Here is a 19,203-nt window from a genome sequence, read left to right on the forward strand (position 1 = left end):
AGTGAATTTCATCTTGTGTAACTGAGTTTCCAGCTCCTCAATCAGACAAATCCCCAAAATGGTACGCTTGTTAAGTCGGCGATCTGGCCACTCTCACCTATACAAATCAAAGTACCACCCTCATAGGCAAAAGTTCACAACTCACTCAAGATTAATGTTATGTTACCTATGGTCATCCTAGTGAAATGAAAGTCTTTATTATGAATGGCGTTATATGATGAGACTAAACATTTCGTGGTCCAGTCTTATACAAACTCCTTTGTATAAAATATCCCCGCTCGCATGCTTAATACATAAATGATCTGGATCAGATCATTTATAGTACTTTACAATATTTGTAACACCTACAAAGTGGGCCATACTCGCAGTGTCACCAGGATAAGGTACCCAGTCTTATCCATATACTACAGACCATTTAGGTTATCACTTAAACATGATCCACATATATGTCTCCACATCCATGTTTAAGTAACAACGATAACCTTGGATGTTAGTTTATTAGTTTGTGGTTAATGCAACTAAAATATCATATATTTCATAGACAAAGTGAATAAAATATCAAATATTATTAATTACATATATGTTTGTTCATACAAGGCTTACAAACTATAGGACGCTACAAGATTTAGGGCATCAACCTCAATAGTCACAAGATATAAAGCAAGACTAGTTGCACAAGGTTTTTCATAAAGACCTGGTATTGATTTTAAGGAGATGTATTCTCCGGTGGTGGATGCAATTACATTAAGATATTTAATTAGTTTGACTGTGTATAAAAATCTGAATATGCATCTTATGGATGTAGTCACAACATATTTATATGGTTCTCTTGATAATGATATTTATATGACAATCCCAAGAGGATTTAAGTTACCTGAAACATATACATCAAATTGTCGGGAATGTTATTCAATAAAGTTACAGAGATCACTATATGGGTTGAAACAATCAGGATGGATGTGGTACAATCGTTTGAGTGGATATTTATTGAAAGAAAGATATCAAAATAATCCAATGTGTTTGTGTGTTTTTATAAAGAAATCACAATCAGGATTTGTTATTATAACTGTATATGTTGATGACTTGGATATAATTGGAACTCTCGAAGAGTTTTCAAAGACAATAGAATATCTTAAGAAATAATTTGAGACAAAAGATCTAGGAAATTTTTTTTTTTGCCTTGGTTTGGAAATTGAGCATTTAGCAGATGGAGTATTTATTCATCAATCAACTTATACAGGAAAAATTTTGAAAAGATTTTATATGAACAAAGCACATCCATTAAATATTTCAATGGACATTCATTTGATATAAAGAAAGATATATTTCGACCTCAAGAAGATAATGAAGAACTTCTTGGTCATGAAGTACCATATCTTAGTGCAATTGGTACACTTATGTATCTTGCTAAAAATACAAACCAGATATTACATTTTTAGTAAATTTATTAGCTAGATATAGTTCTTCTCCTACAAAGATATTAGAGCGAAATTAAGCAAATACTTCGTTGTCTCTGAGGAACAATCGATATAGGTTTGTTTTATTCAAAAAAATCAAATTTGATCTAGTTAGTTATGCAAATTCTGGATATTTATCTGATACACACAAAGCTAGATCTCAAACAAGTTATTTGTTCACATGTGGAGGAACTTCTATATCATGGAGATCGGTGAAATAGACTATAACAGCCACTTCCTCAAATCATGCTGAAATTCTTGCAATTCATGAGGCTAATCAAGAATCTGTATGGCTAAGGTCAATGACTCAACACATTCGTGAAATGTGTGGCTTGTCTTCTAATAAAAATCTTTTAACAATATTATATGAAAACAACACAGCTTGCATAGCCTAAATCAAAGGAGGATATATTAAAAGAGATAGAACAAAACATATTTCACCGAAGCTTTTCTACACTCATGATCTTGAAGAAAATGGTGACATCACTGTACAACAAATTTGTTTGAAAGATAACCTAACAGACTTATTTACAAAAGTATTACCAATCACAACTTTTGAAAAATTGGAGTACAACATTAGAATGCGACGACTCAAAGATCTAAATGATGTTTTCATGAGGGGGAGTAAATATATTGTATTCTTTTAGGAGTATGTATTATATGAAATATGTACTTTTTTCCTTCACTAGGGTTTTTTCTCATTGGGTTCATATTTCATATATATATATGGGCATCTAAGGGGGAGTATTATGAAATAAAAAATAGATGTCCATTGTTTAGTGTTCCAAAGGCCATGTATCATCATTCATGTTATGTAGTAATTCATGCTTGGTGTCCATGTAAGTCTACATCATATTTGCCACTTTACCTATAAATAGTGGACTTTGGTGGATCTTAAAATGATATACCCATTGGTGAGAAATCCACACCAAATTTTACTAAAATTTTCCATTGTCCAAATTTTATAATTTTAGTTTTTATTTATTTATTATTATTATATAAAAATATTATTATATTATATATTTCCTTATCCGTATTTCTGTTGTGCTCATCAATTTCATAACACTAACTAGTTTTTGTTTCAATTTTTCTTCAATAAATTAGAAATAATTTAAAATAAGTAATATGAAACAATAATGATCTTATATATTTTATAAAAAAAAAAACAATAAACAAGAAACAATAAAGAAGAATGTTACCAATCTAGTCTTAAAATATATTTCTGATTAATTAAGAAATAACATTAACAAGAAAAATAATATTCGATCAAATAATAATAATAATAATAACAATAATAATAAAATCAATAGATTAGAAAACAAAAGGTCAAGGGATTAGAAAAGGAAAAAAAAAAAAAACAAGGGTAAGGATGAAAAGAAAATTATAACTTTTGTATTTTTTATTGTACTAAAAAAATAGAAAAATGCCTCGAAAAAAAGTAAAAAGAAGTTTAATCTTCAAAAATAAATTATAAACAAAAAAAAAATCGATATCTATACTATATTAAAAGGGGTGAGAAGAATTTTCTAACTTTCCTTTTTGTCTTTAAATCTATTTGACAATGGCAAATATGTCCTCACAATCCCATCTTTTCATATATTGTTCCTACCTTTCATGCTTTTTATTTTTATTATTTATTTATTTATTTATTATTTTTTATCCATTTAATTTTACATTTTCAATTTTGTTATTAGATCTTTCAATAATTCATGTTTTGTCATCATATCCTTTCATTTTTTTATTCCTTTACTTCTTTTGTTTTGTTTTTCTTTCTGGAGCCCCTTTTATTTTTTTCCTGTGTTTTATTAATATAAAAAGATTAGTAAATTCAAATTTAAAATGGTAAATGTACATCCTTTAACAAACACATTTCACAACTAAACTTTCATTCCTTGCATCCATTGACATAATAAATCATATTTTTTTTTTTTGGTTTTTTCTTCTCTCAAAACTCATTTTATTAGAAAATTCAAAGTTTTGGTTTTGAGTTATTAAATTTTATCCTCTTCATTTTAAATTGGTAATTTTTTTACATTTAAAAAAATAAAAAAAAGTTTTTTTAATCTATAAAATTCTACGACGTATTAGAAGATACGGCATTGTTTCAAATAAAATAATTATATATATATATCAAAGTATTTACTATCAAAGCCATTGATAATCTATTTTTACTCAACCATTTAAAATTAAAAACGGAAACATCTTATATATCTCTTTAATTACATTTAAACTTCATGTCCATTTAAATTTTTAATATATATATATTAAATAATAAATTTTAAATGGTTAAATGGATATAGTTTTGGTTCATACTATCAACATTGTAGTTTGAGGTTTGATTTCTTCCCCTACACTTTAATTGCAATACCTATTAAAAAAAATTATAGAATTTATGTTTTACATTTAAAGTTCAAATATTTATTATTTAAATTTAATTTATATTTCATATATTTAAAATTTTATGTCATAAAGATGTTTAACAACGTGCAATGCACTTGTCCATCTAACTGTTACCATAAATTTTGACAAAAGGCGAAAAACGGAGAATGTAATGGAAATCCTATCTATTTCAGTTTCACAATTATAATAATTATATTGCCAAAAAAATTTATATACACTATTAAATATCTTTTCTTTAGATGGTCAATAAATATACCTTTTTTTAAAACCTAGTGGGACCCACTTTCATACCGGCCAGTCCAGTCCAGTCCACCTCCAGGCTGTGCCACCCTTTAACGGTCATGTTCCAGTCCAAAAGCTTTTCTGACCGTTACGAAATTCTCGTATCTCATTAATTAATTTTTTATTATTATTAAAAATCAAACGGTTCAAAATCACTATAATCTCATGCGTCCACGTGTACACTCAAGATCAATTGACAACTGTACCTTTATGGTGGACCCGACCTCGGAAGCCTAAGGCAACCCAGCTCGAATTCTTCACGCAAAAGAAAAAAACCAACGGTCTCTTTTGGGCTTTGATTGGCTACAGTCATTATTACGACAGCCTTAAATTTCGGATACACATCCGCCGTTGATCACGGTGAAATCTCTGATTGATATTTGTAATCCGATCTAACGGCTGGCATGAATTTTAGCTTTGACTCCAAGGGTTTCACTGTGTTCTTTGTTCTATATATACTCCCTCTCTACTACTGGTTTCTTCTCAAACACTCACAACTCGTTTTCTCTCTCTCTCTCTCTCTCTCCCTCTTGATTTCTTCATTTCTCTAAATTCTTCGTTTCCTTTCTTTGAATTTTCGATTTCGTTTTCAGAAATGGCGATTAGAAGTTTTGTGGCCATGATTTTAGTTGCATTGTTGATTGGCTCAGCAATTGCTCAATCTCCGGGGGCATCTCCGTCTCCGAGCAAATCACCGTCGAAGGCTCCATCGGCGTCTCCGTCTGTGAAGTCGCCGAAATCCTCTCCCGCGGCCGCGCCTACTCCGTCTTCTTTGAAATCTCCACCATCTCCTCCTTCTACATCGCCGGCTACTTCTCCATCTCCAGTGACTTCTCCGGCTACTTCTCCTTCCTTGATCTCCTCGCCACCCGCTGACGCTCCTGCTCCGTCAGGTAACGGCGCCGCTTCGATCTCCTTCTCGGTGTTCGGATCTGTGGCCGTTGTTCTATACACCGTTGTTTTGTTGATCTGAGAGGAGTTGGATTTGATTTGTTTGTCTATTGAGTGATTTATTGTAGCATTTTACTGAGTACATTTTATCTTGATTTTGTACCTTTTTTTTTTTTTTTTTTAATTCTTCATTATCGGATTTAATTTGTTTTATTGTTTCTAGCTATGGGGATGAGAGCTCTTCTGTATCTGATTCTCATCATATATTAATTTATAGTCTCATATATTAATTTATAGTCACATTTTTAAATTTCTCTCTTTTTTCTTTTTTTCTTTTTCTTTCTTTTTTTTTTAAATTTTTAATTTTTACGTTTTAAATATAAACAAGGATAATAACACTGTCGTGAATATTTTTTTTTTCAAGACCAAATCTTACAAAAATATTAACAAAATAGAAAGTAAAACTTACGAATAAATTGAGAAATACAATTTATGGAATTTTCAGATTAGAAGTGAAATATTATGGATATTTAATTTCAATTGAGGATTAAATTTAGACATGGAAATTTTCAACGCCACATCAACATTTATTTATAATCATGGTAAAGAAATTTGAAAGACAAAAGAGTTTTCATTTTAATATGTCTTTTTAATGTGTTTGTTTTAAATTTGGAATATTAGATTTTCTAAAGATAAAATTTTGAAAATTTGGTCAACTTATTAAAAAGTTGGAAGAATTCATTTTTTTAAACTATAATGAAGGGGTAGGTTAAAAAATAATGTATTTTTTTTTAAAAGTAATGATAAAAATAAAGTATATAGGAAATAAATTATAAAAATAAAGTGGAGCGAAAAAGTATTGACAAAAATAGGGTAGTAAAATTGTGTACACGATTTTTATGTCAATTGCTAACAAACTCGTGGACCCCATCCACGAGTTCCATATTTTTACCCCATCCACGAGTTCCATATTTTTACGCTAAACAAATCTCCAAAAATTTGATTCAATCTTTATTAAAAAATTTTCCAAAAATACAAGAAACACTACAAAAAATAAAAGAAGTTGGGGAAATGTGAAAAAAATATATTTAGCCTTAATTCGTGGCTATAAATTTGATTCAATTTTTATTTCACCTTTAAGAATTCTGAATTTCACAATTAAAGTTCTCCGAAAATTAAAAAAAAAAACACTAAAAAATAAAAGAAGAAGATGGAAAAATAAAAGAAGAAGACAGGGAAAATGTGAAAAAAAATAGATTTAACCTTAATTCGTGGTTAGAAATTTGATTCAATTTTTATTTTAGTGTAGGTCTTTGAAAATTTGAATTTCACAGTTAAAAGATTCTCCTGCACTAAAAAAATATAAGAAAAAGATAGAAATTGGGAGAAAACGTGAAAAAAAAAAATTTAGCTTTAATTCGTGGTTGGCCTTAAATAATATACGGGTATACGATTTAGCATGGATGGGATATATGTGCTGACTCAAAACTCATGGACCCCATCCATGATTTCACAAAAGTTTCAAACCAATCCTATTTTAATATTAAAATAACATTATTTTTTTTTAAAATTTCATAATGAACCTCTTCATCATTTATATGAGTTATTAAATGAAAAGTGATATATATATATATAACCGAACGAATAGGCCGAAGAAGAAGAAACCTGATGTCCAAATTTTGAAAAGTGTAAAGGTTTATATATGGTTAGATTGCACATTAGAATTTAGTCCTATATTTAGAATTTAATTCTTATGATAGATAAAATGTCCATATAAAATTTTCGTAAATTCTTATTATTTGATTAAATATCATAAATAATTCTTATAATTTGATAAAATTCTCATAAAAAATCTTTTGAGTAAATTCTAATTTTTAAAATCGTAGAGAGTAAATTCTAATTAATTTTTTTTTTTTTTAATTAGCAGATAAAAATTTGAATGTTCATATGTTGAATGTAAAAGAACAAAAAAAAATCTTAGTCCTTTTTTGAGGTAAGAAGTATTTGTTTTTTAGAATTAAAAATCGCATTGGGGAAGAATATTACAAATAAATACATGTAATGAATTCAAGAGAATAAAGCAAATAGGTTTTTACCCTCGTGGCATTTTCCTAGGTAAAATGTTCGTCGAGTAATAAGTTAAGAATAGTAAAAAAAACAAAAAATAAAAAAAAAAAAAAACAAAAAAAAAAAAAACAAAACAAAACAAAAACAAAAATAACATTTTAATTTTTTTGTTTTCTTGTGTTTTATCTAAGTTGAGTATATTGATATGTATAATTATCTATTGCATATTTCTAATCAATTTTGATTTAAATTTGTCTTATATTATAATGGATACAATAAAATTATCAAATTTTGGAGTAGCACTTGGTTCTAGAGAGGAATGCTTAATGCCCATTTAGATTGACGTAAGAAGAAAGCGTTTTTCAAAATACACATTTTTATTTAAACATTTTTTTATCAAAATTATTTAAAATATATTTCAAAATTATTTTGTAGCTTTTGAATAGTTGTCAAACACCTTAATTTTTTCTAAAATAACTTATTTTTTAAATTAAACACTTAAAAATGTATTCCAAACACACTAGTTAGTTAAAATATAAATATATACGCAACCATAGTGTGATTTTCTTAAAAAAAATATATAAAAGTAAGCTTAACAAAAAATTGTACCAAATATATTTCAAGCAACTCTTCGAATTTGTTTGAATTGACTATAGAAAAAAATGTTTTCAAAAAAATATTTTAATTTAAACACTATTGATAAAAATTAGTAAAAATATATTTAAGAACCTATTTTGAATGTTTGCGAAATACTTTATTTTTTTTAAAAAAATAATTTATTTTAAAAATACTTGAAAAGTTAAACCAAATACATTTAAATTATATAATGATTGAAATAAAGAAAAAGAATGACAACATAAAATCTGTTTTCAACTTTAACATTTTTTCCATGTACAAAAATGAAGAGAAAAATAGTCAAAATAACTCAAGAAAAAGAAAAGGAAAATAGTTTGAAGTTTATTTTTTTAAAAAATAATAATAATAAAAAAAAAGGTGTTGAGGGGAAGAAGTTTACTTTGGTGTGGCCTATGGTTTTTCATTCCAAGTTTGTTTATGGGGCATTGAATAAAAAACAAGCTTCCAAATAGAGGGGAACCAAAGTTTAGAATGGCCATGTGGGTTGGGGTTGGATGCTTCTTCTCTTGGAAAAGTTGTCAAAAGGCCCCATGTGCCTTCGGTTTTTGTGGACACACCATTCTTCATCTATTCTTCTTCAAATTACAGCTTTGCAACTCCATCTTGGGGTGTTTTTTTTTCTTTTTTCTCAAAGCCAATTATACATTTTTGAAAATGAATTGGTCCTACTCTTGTTTCCCTTTCAAAAATAAAATAGATCTTTTATATGTGATTGCATTATAAAAAAAAAAGTTTAATATTTGTGAGGTAAAACGTTTAAGATGATAATAAATGCTTTTATGTATTAAGTTTACATTTCTTCTTTGATCCTTATGTAAACTTTTCTTTCTTTAAGATCCCCCTTCAAGTAAAATGCCACATCAATCCCTTTGGAATATGTTGGGTTCACAATTTTGAGAGTGAAGAGTCAGAGGATTAACTCATGTTTAGTTTCGTTTTATAAGTTCAGAATTGTAACTGATACATATTATCTTCTACTTCCCGAATTTGTAACGAGTGTTTGGAACATTGATTTAGGTTGAGTTGAGTTGCATTTATTAACTCAATTCACTCAACTCAATATTTGGTCCATCAACTTTACAAGTTGGTATTAAATAACTTAATTCTACCAACTTCAACAGTGTTTACTATTGGAGTTTATATATTTATCGAGGAAGTTCATCTTCCATTCTTTCTCTCTCACTCCTTCCAATGTTTTCAATGACTCCACCCACCAATGACCAACTCTGGCAATAATCATCATCGACGACATGCTTCGATAACCACTTTTAGTGGCCAACTTCACTGACGACCTTCGATTATCAATTCAAGCAACTACTTTGGACACTCAATTCCGCCAACAACCACCATTGTCAACTACTGTTGACTCATTTGGTGACATGCTTCGATAACCAAACTCTAACAACCACCTCTAGCAATCATCTCAAACGGCCAATTTCAATGCCCAACTCCACGGACTAACCTTCAATGGTCAACTTCGACCACCAACTCTAACGACTAACTCTAGCGACTAACTTAGACAAACATATATTAAAAAAAAAAATTGGCCGGTGAAAGTATTTTTAAATACAAAATTGAAATAATTAGTTCATAGTGTTTAATAATCGCCTTATAGGGTAATTTAACATTAATAGAAATACTTTAAGCACATAACAAAATCAAACAAACTTGTGATAAAATACAGATCTCCATATATCTCTATGATGGTATGGTATTGCCCTCTTCAGACATAAACCTTCATAGTTTCACCTAAAAGGCTTCATACCGATGGAGATCAGTGGTTGTCTTCTCATATATATCCATGATCATCCCATTATCTAGCCAGTGTGGGACTTTGATCGCATTCCCAATACCAACATGCATGCATAATAAACCCTAACCTACAACTTGACATGAGATGCCATAAAAAACCTGAAAAACTCCTTGATGACCTACTTTTCGTGCATATTGCACTCATACATTCCACTAATGTGAAATAATATTGTGATTTTATTGTTCATATGAAACAAGAGTGTTACGAAATCCACAAATAAAAAATACAGAAAATGTAAAAAAAAAAAAAAAAAAAGAGAGAATCGACACACAGATTTACATGGTTCACTGACAATATGTTAACTACGTCCACGAGCTAGAGAGAGAATAGTTTTATTAGAGAGAATATTACAAATTTACAGAATAAACGACACCTCTAAGGTTAGAACATTTATATAATGCATTTCTCTAAACCCTAGGGTCATAATCGTAAATACTCATACATAATTAAATAATGTCAAATACAAATTTGCTAGGTTGTTCGAAGCGTCAGATTACAGATTCAAGACATTCCAACAAAGAATATCTTGTCTACCTCAAGTACATTATTTACGTGTAAAAAATTGTAAAATACATGAAAGTTTTAAACTCACATCTCAATTGAGTGTTAAAAATTTGGGAAAATATATGTGCAATTGAAGGGTTAAACAAAAAGCTTATTAAATAAAAATAACCACAAAACTTACTTTTTTACATTACAAAATATTACACGTATATAAATTCTATTCTGTATCTCAAATACAAATTTTCTAACTCCACAAATATATTAATTCCATATTTTAAAATTAGCCGTTTAGATTTTTTAATTACTATAATTTATTCTTCCTCACAAGTTTGGAGTATATATAGCAGCGTACATATGACTGCTCTTTGGATTTGCTACAAATGCTGTCTTCAGTCACACTTAAATGTATCTACTTTCCAATGAAATACTGAAAAAGATTAATCGTTGAGGATCACAGGCTGAAAATATGAAAAAACTTCACAAACTTTATAAATTACATCAGTTACTCTTTTATTGTCAAATTATTTTGATATAAAACCACATGTTTGACAAGATGGCAAGGATTATAATATCAATATCGACACGAAATTTCAATTATATTGATATATTTATAAAATATCGATATCAACAGATATTTCTGTAAGTCACAAAATTTATAAAATTTATTTACATTAAGTTGTTTTCTCTCAAACTATGTTATGGATATTGTTCTAAATATTCTTATTCATATTTAACTAAATGGACGACATTTTTTTTTTATATTTTACAAGCATTTATAAAAGATGTTGAATATGTCCATGGATATTTAATATCAAAGTCAAACCTTTCGATTTACAAATATATCAACATGTCGACAAATATTTTGATCCCTTGCAAACCGGTCATGCTTAACAATATCTTCGCTATCATGCTATGTATGTATGTATGTATGCATGCATGAATACATGTATATATATATATATATCCTTGTTGTGTTCACATCACTTAATCGAACGTCATAGTTTGTAGTTCTCTCAAATATCTAAAGTCCCGTTTGGTAACTATTTGATTTTTGGTTTTTAGTATTTGAAAATTAAGCCTATAAACATCCATTCTACCTCTAGATTTTTTGTTTTGTTATCTACTTCATATCAATGTTTTAACAAATCAATCTAAGGTTTGAAAACATTAAAAGTAACTTTTAAAAACTTGTATTAGAAATTATAATTTGATTAAGAATTCAATTATTTTACTTAAGAAAAATGAAAACTATTGTAGGAAATTGAGATGAAATAGACTTAATTTTCAAAATCCAAAACCCAAGAATCAAGACCTCGTTTGGTACCATTTGATTTTTTGTTTTAAGTTTTTTAAAATCAAGCCTATAAACATTCATTGCACCTCTAAATTTATTACTTTGTTATCTACCATCTACTAATGTTTTAAAAAATCAAGCCAAATTTTAAAAAATAGAAAATTAATTTTTAAAAACGTTTTTTTATTTTTTGAATTTGGTTATCGAATTCAACTATTGTACTAAAAAAAGATGCAAATCATTTAAAGAAGTTGAGATTAAATAGACTTACTTTTCAAAAACTAAAAACAAAAATAAAATGATTACTAAACCCCAAATAATCATCAAATCGGACTTCAAATATTCACATTAAATGACACATTGGAAATATTTCAACATATTATATAAATAGAACAAGATGAATATGGTTATAAAAAGGTTAACTAAAAGCATCCTATCATATGGTCTGTGAAACTTTATTCTAAGAGCTCTTTATATACAAGTCATTAGGAGCATATTTCGGTGACAAATTAATAGAGTGAAAGAGAACGAAGCTCAACTGGCATCTATATGAATTAACAATTACGATGTTCGTAGTTAGTTCTACACACCTCCAATTCTTTTGTACTAAAAAAATGACATATTGATATATATTATTTTTTTTTGGAGTGGAATGACTCAAATTTCCAACTTCAATGCACTAAATATATATTATTAAGTTTTCATCAACATGACGATATTTCTATCAATATTTTCTTATTTTTCTGCATTCGACATCTACATAAAAGATAAATTGATATTTTCGTTAAATCATTAGAAATCAAATGTATCTATCGTTGAAAACGCAAGAACTAAAAAGATATTTTTATTTGATTTTTAAATTTTATTTAGTTATTTAAACCTCTAAATATGCACAAATGAATAATATATTGTTGCTTGATGGAGGAGAATGCCCCAAAATTACTCAAAAAAGCTTCACTTTTGAAAAATTGCTTTGGGATCTCAGCCCATTTACTCTTTTTCAGCGCCAAGCAGAAAAGCTTCCATCTTTTTCACAAATTAAATAAATCCACTTCTTAGCTCCTAATGTTGAGTGTAATCTACTTCTCAATCAAATGTAATGATTCATCATTTCAACGTGTCATGAATTTCTGTTATCATTTTTTAAAAGTACTTTTTCCTTCTAGTCGATTGGGTTTAATTAACTCAAAACTACGTGCTTTTTCATTTCATTATTTAGTGTAGGATACATTTTTAAGAGAAAGAATTAAGCCTATGTTTATGCACATGCAACGAAAATCGGGTCCATTCATAATAGAAACCAATCATAGATGAATCAGTCGTAAATGGAATGTGATTTCTTTGATTGTATTTATTATAAACAGGCTACAATCACAATAAAAAAACTTATTGATGTTGTTTGCTTTTATATGAAAACATAACGAAGTATAGATAATTATTACAGAATATATATTGTACACCTAGATTCTCTAGATGACCCTTGAACACTTTAGCCGAGAGAGCCTTCATAAATGGATCAACAATGTTATGCTATGAGGTAATCATTGTGACAATCACATCTCCCTTTTGCACATTCTCCCGTATCAAGTGATACTTCCTCTTAATATACTTTCTTCATTTGTGACTGTGAGGTTCTTTAGAGTTGGCTAGTACCCCACTATTGTCACAGTATAAAGTGATGGGCAATTCCATACTTGGAATCACTTCCAAATTACTTAGGAACTTCCTTAGCCAAACTACTTCATTTACTGCTTCACAAGAAGCTACATACTCAGCTTCCACAGTGGAATATGCAATGCATCCTTGCTTGATACTATGTCATACTACAGCTCTCCTTTTCAGGGTAAACACTGACCCTGATATGGATTTTCTAGAATCCTTGTCAGGTTGGAAATCAAAGTTTATGTATCTTATAAGGATCAAATCCTTAGCATCATACACCAGCTTGTAGTCCCTCGTTCTCCTAAGATACTTAAGGATATTCTTAATCGTTGTCCAGTGGTCTAGCCTAGTGTAGAACATAACATACATTAAGCTGCCCACACCTCAGGCATAAGGAATACATCTCATATCCTCAACTTCTTAAGTGTCTTCAGACACTCTTCCTTAGACAAGTGAACATCGTACCTAAAAGGTAACAAACCCTTCTTACAGTTCTGCATCGAATATCGAGTCAACATTTTGTCAATATAAGTTGTTTGAGATAGAGCTAGCATTTTGTTCTTGTGATCCCTGATGATTTGAATCCCAAGTACATATTGCCCATCTCCCAAATCTTTCATTTGGAATTGGGCTACCGGCTATTCTTAATGTCGGTAAGAGACCCTACATCATTCCTAATAAGTAGGATATCGTACATATAAAATATTAGAAAAGCTACTTTATCATTGATGATTTTCTTATAGATAAAAGGTTCATCAACATTTTGATCAAAACAAAAAGATTTGATCGATGTATCAAATCTAATGTTCCAAGATCTGAATGTCTATTTCAATCCATAAATGGATCGATTCAGCTTGCAAACTTCTTGCTCCTGACCTTGGGCTACGAACCCTCGAGCTGAGACCTAAAGATATTTTCCTCAGGATTTCCATTCAGAAAAGTAGTCTTGACATCCATTTTCCATATCTCATAGTCATGATATGTAGCTATAGGCAAGAGAGTTCTTATAGACTTAAGCATAGCAACAGGCAAAAAAGTTTCCTTATAGTCAACCCCTTCCCAACCTTTTGCTATAAGTCTAGCTTTGAAGGTCTGTACCTTTTCGGCTATATCTCTCTTTCTGTTGTAGATCCATTTATACTCTATGGGTTTGACCTCTTCAGGTAAATCTATAAGCTCCTCTATCGAATTGGAGTACATGGACTTCATTTCAAGGTCCATGGCTTTGACCCATTGGCCCTTGTCTATGTCATTCATCGCCTATTTATAGGACAATGGATCCTTAACACCATCATTTGGTATGGCAACCTTAGTTTCAATTAAACCCAAGTAACGGTCAAGTTGTATCACAACCCTCCCACTGCGTCGAGGCACTCTCAACGATTGAGAAGGACGAGAGTGGCTTAAAGTGTTGAGATTGAGTTGCGTAGGTCATCATATTGAAATAGAAACCTAACTAGTTAATGGTGTTACATCTAGTGGTTGCTATTTCGTGGTCTAGTCTTATGCGAACTTATTGCATAGGACAACCTCTCTAACATGTCACCTACATGTCACCTACATGAACACATTGGATCATTGCGTTTGTATCAAATAGAAAATGGGTCGTATCCATAGTGTCACCAAGATAAGGTACCCAACCTTATCCCTATTCTATAGACCCTTTATGTTGTATCTTAAACATTGATCCCTATATGTCTTCACATACTGTTTAAGACTCATATGACAACCTAGGATATTAGTTTATTGAATTTAGGATTATTAAGACAAAATAGAGTACAACATAATCAATAACATTTATTGAAATAACATGAATAACTCTTTGTTGATGAAATAACATCGATAACTCTTTATTAATGACATTAAATTAATTACATTTACTATCTACGATTTTTAGGGCATAAAACCCAACATTGACTGCACGACAGTCTTCCCAGGTTCATTTAGTCTAGGTGTGCCTCGTTTGACAATATTTAAGATTGACTTTGGCTGAGGTCTAGGCCACACTCTTTTTGCCACATTATCGCTTAGGGAGATCCCATGAGTTGGGGCATGCGTGGGGTATACCCTATCAGAAATTTCATTAGGCTCAATTTTTACCATGGTCGAGGCCGCGTGCTGGCTTGAGTTAGGATTTGAGCCAACCTTCTTTCCTAGCTTACCTTAATCTTAAGAGATCACTTTTAGCTTAATCACACTATATCCCCAACTTAACTGTTTCATGTTTTCCCTTGAGATAGTGTTGAAAGACGAGATGTAGTATTCATGAAAGCTTGGTCAATTGTCCGCTTATCAATACTCTAAGTAGCTTAATGATAATAGATTTCCAAATGCTCCGTATTCTATGGATGAGGAAGAGCCTTCCCCTCCTGATCTGCTAATGCGTATGCTTCAGATTTGACTACTTTAATTACTTGATACGGTCCTTCCCACATTGGCCTAGCGCTTCTATAGTTGGATCTCGAGTGTTTTGCATCATTTTCCTTAGCACTAGATCTTCTTCCTTAGAGCTTTGCATTCTCACTGTAGTGTTGTAATATCTAGCGATTGTATTATTGTATTTATCTACATGTAAATGTGCCATTTCACGGTGCTCCTCGAACAAATCTAAGTTTAGTCTCATTGAGATTTCATTTTCTTGAGGATTTAATTGCTCTACCCTTATTGAGGGCATCCTAATTTCAACTGGAACCACTGCCTCCACCACAAAAGAAAGAGAAAAATGGGTTTCACCAGTAGATGTTCTTGCTGTTGTTCTATATGCCCAATGTACACTTGATAGTTCTTCTGCCCATAAGCCTATTAATCCTTTAAGTTTTGTTTTCATATTTAGTTTGATAATTTTATTTACCATTTCCACTTGCCCATTTGCTCGGATGCACTCATAACAGGAAAGGGAAAAGAGTGGAATTTCGATAAGAATTCGGTGTGTTGGGGATGAACTTCGATGCTTGATATTAAGGTATGCGCAGAATTTCTTAAATGCTGAATTATCAAACTGCTTTCCATTGTCTGTGATGATTGTGTTGGGAATCCTAAATCGACATAAAATATTTCTCCAAATGAAGTTGGTAATGTTCTTTTCTGTTATAGTTCGGCTCACTTTATAAAGTAATCTACAGCCACCACAGTGAACTTCGTCTGTCCCTTGCCTTGTGGGAGTGGTCCGATAAGGTCTATCCCCCATTGTGCAAAAGGTCATGGACTCACAATACTGACCAATGGTTCAGGTGGTTGCTTTGAGATTGGTGCATACTATTGGCATGGGTCACATGCTCTCACGAAATCTTGTGCATCTCAAAGCATGGCCGGCTAATAATAACCTTGTCTAAATGTTTTGTGGCATAGTGATCTGGCTCTAAAGTGATTGTCACATACCCCTTCACGGACTTTCCTCATCGCATATTCTGTCTCACTAGGTGTAAGGTACTTTAACATGTGCAAAGAAAAACTTCATTTATAGAGTTTGTCGACCTTTAAGATGTAATATAGTGCTTGCCTATGTAATTATTTGACCTCTATCTTTTCTAATGGTAATTCCTCATCTTTCATTTATCTAATTATAAGATCCATCAAAGTCAAATTTCTTCTAATGACATCATCACTTTCTTTAATGCCAAATTTGGCCTCGGACCTATTAGAGTCGATGATAACACCCAAAATGTGCTATCTTAGTCCTCTAATATTGTCCGATATTTAATGTGCTTCAATGTTTATATTTGTAGGATCTTGAGTAATACTTGTATTCCAGAGCAGTACGAGACATTCGAGGTTAATTTAGAGCAATTAAGAGCTGAAAAGGGCATCTAAGGCTTCAAATGAAAGAGAAAATGACAAATCTATCCCCAGGCACTACAACACGACGCTCTTCATAGAATACTAAAAAAGAGTGCAGCGTTGCGGTGCTGCGTGCATTTATAAACTATGCTCTTCAGGTTTTAGGTCATATCTTTTTATTCGAGTGGCCATTTTAGGCAAATAACCACTTGTTTTCTTTGTTTTTTCATTCTCTATCTATCAAAAGCATTATTTTTAGGTTTTGAATTGAATATTTATCCATAATTGGGCTGAAAATGGCAGGTTTTAGCTTTCTCATCTTAATAGGAAGGTAAGGATCCCCAAATCATAGTTTTTGAGCTTTTCTCCAATTATAACCTTATGAAACTTGTGCTAAACTCTAAATCTTGTTTGTTTCTATTTTGTCTTTGGATTCTTTTACTATCTTTACATGTTTATGGTTGTATTCCTTTTTGAGGATGTACGATCATTAGCTAGGCATTAAATTACAATATAGGACATATAATTGTAATTTGATCCAAGGTAGCAAAAGATTAGTTAGACTTGTGATTAATTTCCTATGATGAAAAGCATTGCTCTATCGACCTAGAAAGAATCATATTGAATGTCTAATTAGATGCTTGAAAATTGAATATTCACTTTAACGTAATCTCAAGTCTTAATGCAGTTAGTCCAGATTAATTAGGATGCTTTTTCATCTGATTAAATTGAATAATTTGATGAATTAGACTCTCTACTAGTTTTTCTAGGTGAGTTGGCTAAACTTAGACAATATAGAAGTTAATTCGATGAATCTATGATCAAGCAAGCAATTGGGCATACCTTTAAAAACTAGGATAGGCCACTTTTACTTGCAATTTTCATTCTGCTTTTTATCTTTCAATGCACTTAATTCAACCACACATAAAACCCTCATTTATCGCTTTAGCTAAAGAATTAACTTTAAGAAATTAAATCTTCATGCTTCCCTATGATTCAACTCAATCTTGCCATTTGTACTACATAGTAGTTGAAGGAACCCTATGAAGGGACTATAAGCGGAAGCAAATTGTTACAATTCCCAAGATTTTACAAAATCAAAATTTTTACAGGAAACAAAAGGATAATTATGCATTCCATGAAAAAATACAACATACAATTAACAAAATTACAGAAAGATAAATAGGGTTAGAAAATCCTTACCTTTGAAGAACGATTCTTCAAATGAACCCTTCGATCTGAAGAATACCACCATAATGGTTACCATGGTATTTTCAAGATAAGAACTCAAGAAGAGTGGAGCTTCAACTATTTTGGATTTAGAGAGGAAATTAAGAGAGATGAGAAAGAGAGGAAGAGGAATACCCTTCAGCAAAACCACACTGACCAAGATCTCTCTTCTCTGTATGTTTCTTTTTTTTTTTTTTTTTTTTTTTTTTTTTTTTTTCAGGAAGAAGAAGCCAAAAACTAACTCCAACTTACGTAATGTGGAGAGAAAAGAGGGGTGAGGGAGTTAACTCCCTCCCAAAAAATAATTTTCAAAAAATAAATTAATTAAATAAAGTTTAATTAATAAATAATTTAATAATATTCATATGATAACTACCTTATCATATAATATGTATTAAACTATATGTTATATCAAATATAACATATAATCTATAATTTTAATATTATATCATATACAATATAACCTATAGTTTCATTTCTCTCACAAAGAGATTTTAATATAAATCACATTTATATTAAATTTAACCATATGAATCCAATTCATACATCAAATATTTGAATCATGTTCAAATCTTTATTTTCTCTGAAATAAATACTTAATATTATAGTAATTATATCACATATAATTAAAATTTAAATAATCATGTCATATATAATTAAGTCCCTCAATTTGAACAATTCAAATTAATTGAAAAACTGATTTTCATTAAATTCTGTTGAGCTACCGAGGGGACCTTATGGACTTGTAGCTTGAAGCTCCAACGATACGTAAATAATTAATTAAACTCTTTAATTAAATTATTCACCATCTGCTAATTGCCAGGCACTCCACCAAAGACCGATAGCTGCACTTTTCGCACTACAGATATATTTTTGTATCCATTGGATATAACCAATCAACAATATAATGACCCTTCACAAATTGCTCTTAAGTACAGCTATGCCAAAATTACTGTTTTGCCCCTATAGTTACATCTAACTCCTTAAGTACCATTGATCTCTCTAATGAACAGTAAATCAAAGTCCAACTATGATTAAACTCCTCTCGGGCTAGGAGAGGGTGTGGCACCACATTGTTCAAGTCCCGAAATCTATCCTTAAGGGAGCAATTTATCTACTTGCCCTGACATTGGGGAAGAGTGAATTCCTTCTTGTGTAATTGTGTTCCCAGCTCCCCAATCAGACGAATC

The 19,203-nt window shown here is 30.5% G+C and overlaps 1 protein-coding gene and 1 long non-coding RNA gene across 2 annotated transcripts; both read left to right on the plus strand.

Moving 5' to 3' along the window:
- Window positions 1-4,611: 4,611 nt before the first annotated feature.
- AGP1 (arabinogalactan protein 1) lies at window positions 4,612-5,340 on the plus strand. Its single transcript, XM_039021382.2, has one exon. It carries the CDS (start codon window positions 4,735-4,737, stop codon window positions 5,110-5,112), a length of 378 nt encoding a protein of 125 aa, XP_038877310.1. The 5' UTR covers window positions 4,612-4,734; the 3' UTR covers window positions 5,113-5,340.
- Window positions 5,341-15,225: 9,885 nt separating this feature from the next.
- Window positions 15,226-17,111, plus strand: LOC150032604 (uncharacterized). Its single transcript, XR_016524204.1, has 3 exons — window positions 15,226-15,390; window positions 15,898-15,968; window positions 16,732-17,111. It is a non-coding gene; the product is annotated as an uncharacterized LOC150032604 (long non-coding RNA).
- Window positions 17,112-19,203: the final 2,092 nt, after the last annotated feature.

This window comes from Benincasa hispida, chromosome 11 (genome assembly GCF_027475165.1).
Source record: "Benincasa hispida cultivar pf3 chromosome 11, pf3_genome.v1.1, whole genome shotgun sequence".
Classification (NCBI taxonomy): domain Eukaryota; kingdom Viridiplantae; phylum Streptophyta; class Magnoliopsida; order Cucurbitales; family Cucurbitaceae; genus Benincasa; species Benincasa hispida.

Bases quoted from the DNA above. Each gene is read 5' to 3' on its own strand.
- AGP1 (XM_039021382.2), top strand. From the start codon at position 4,735: ATGGCGATTAGAAGTTTTGTGGCCATGATTTTAGTTGCATTGTTGATT.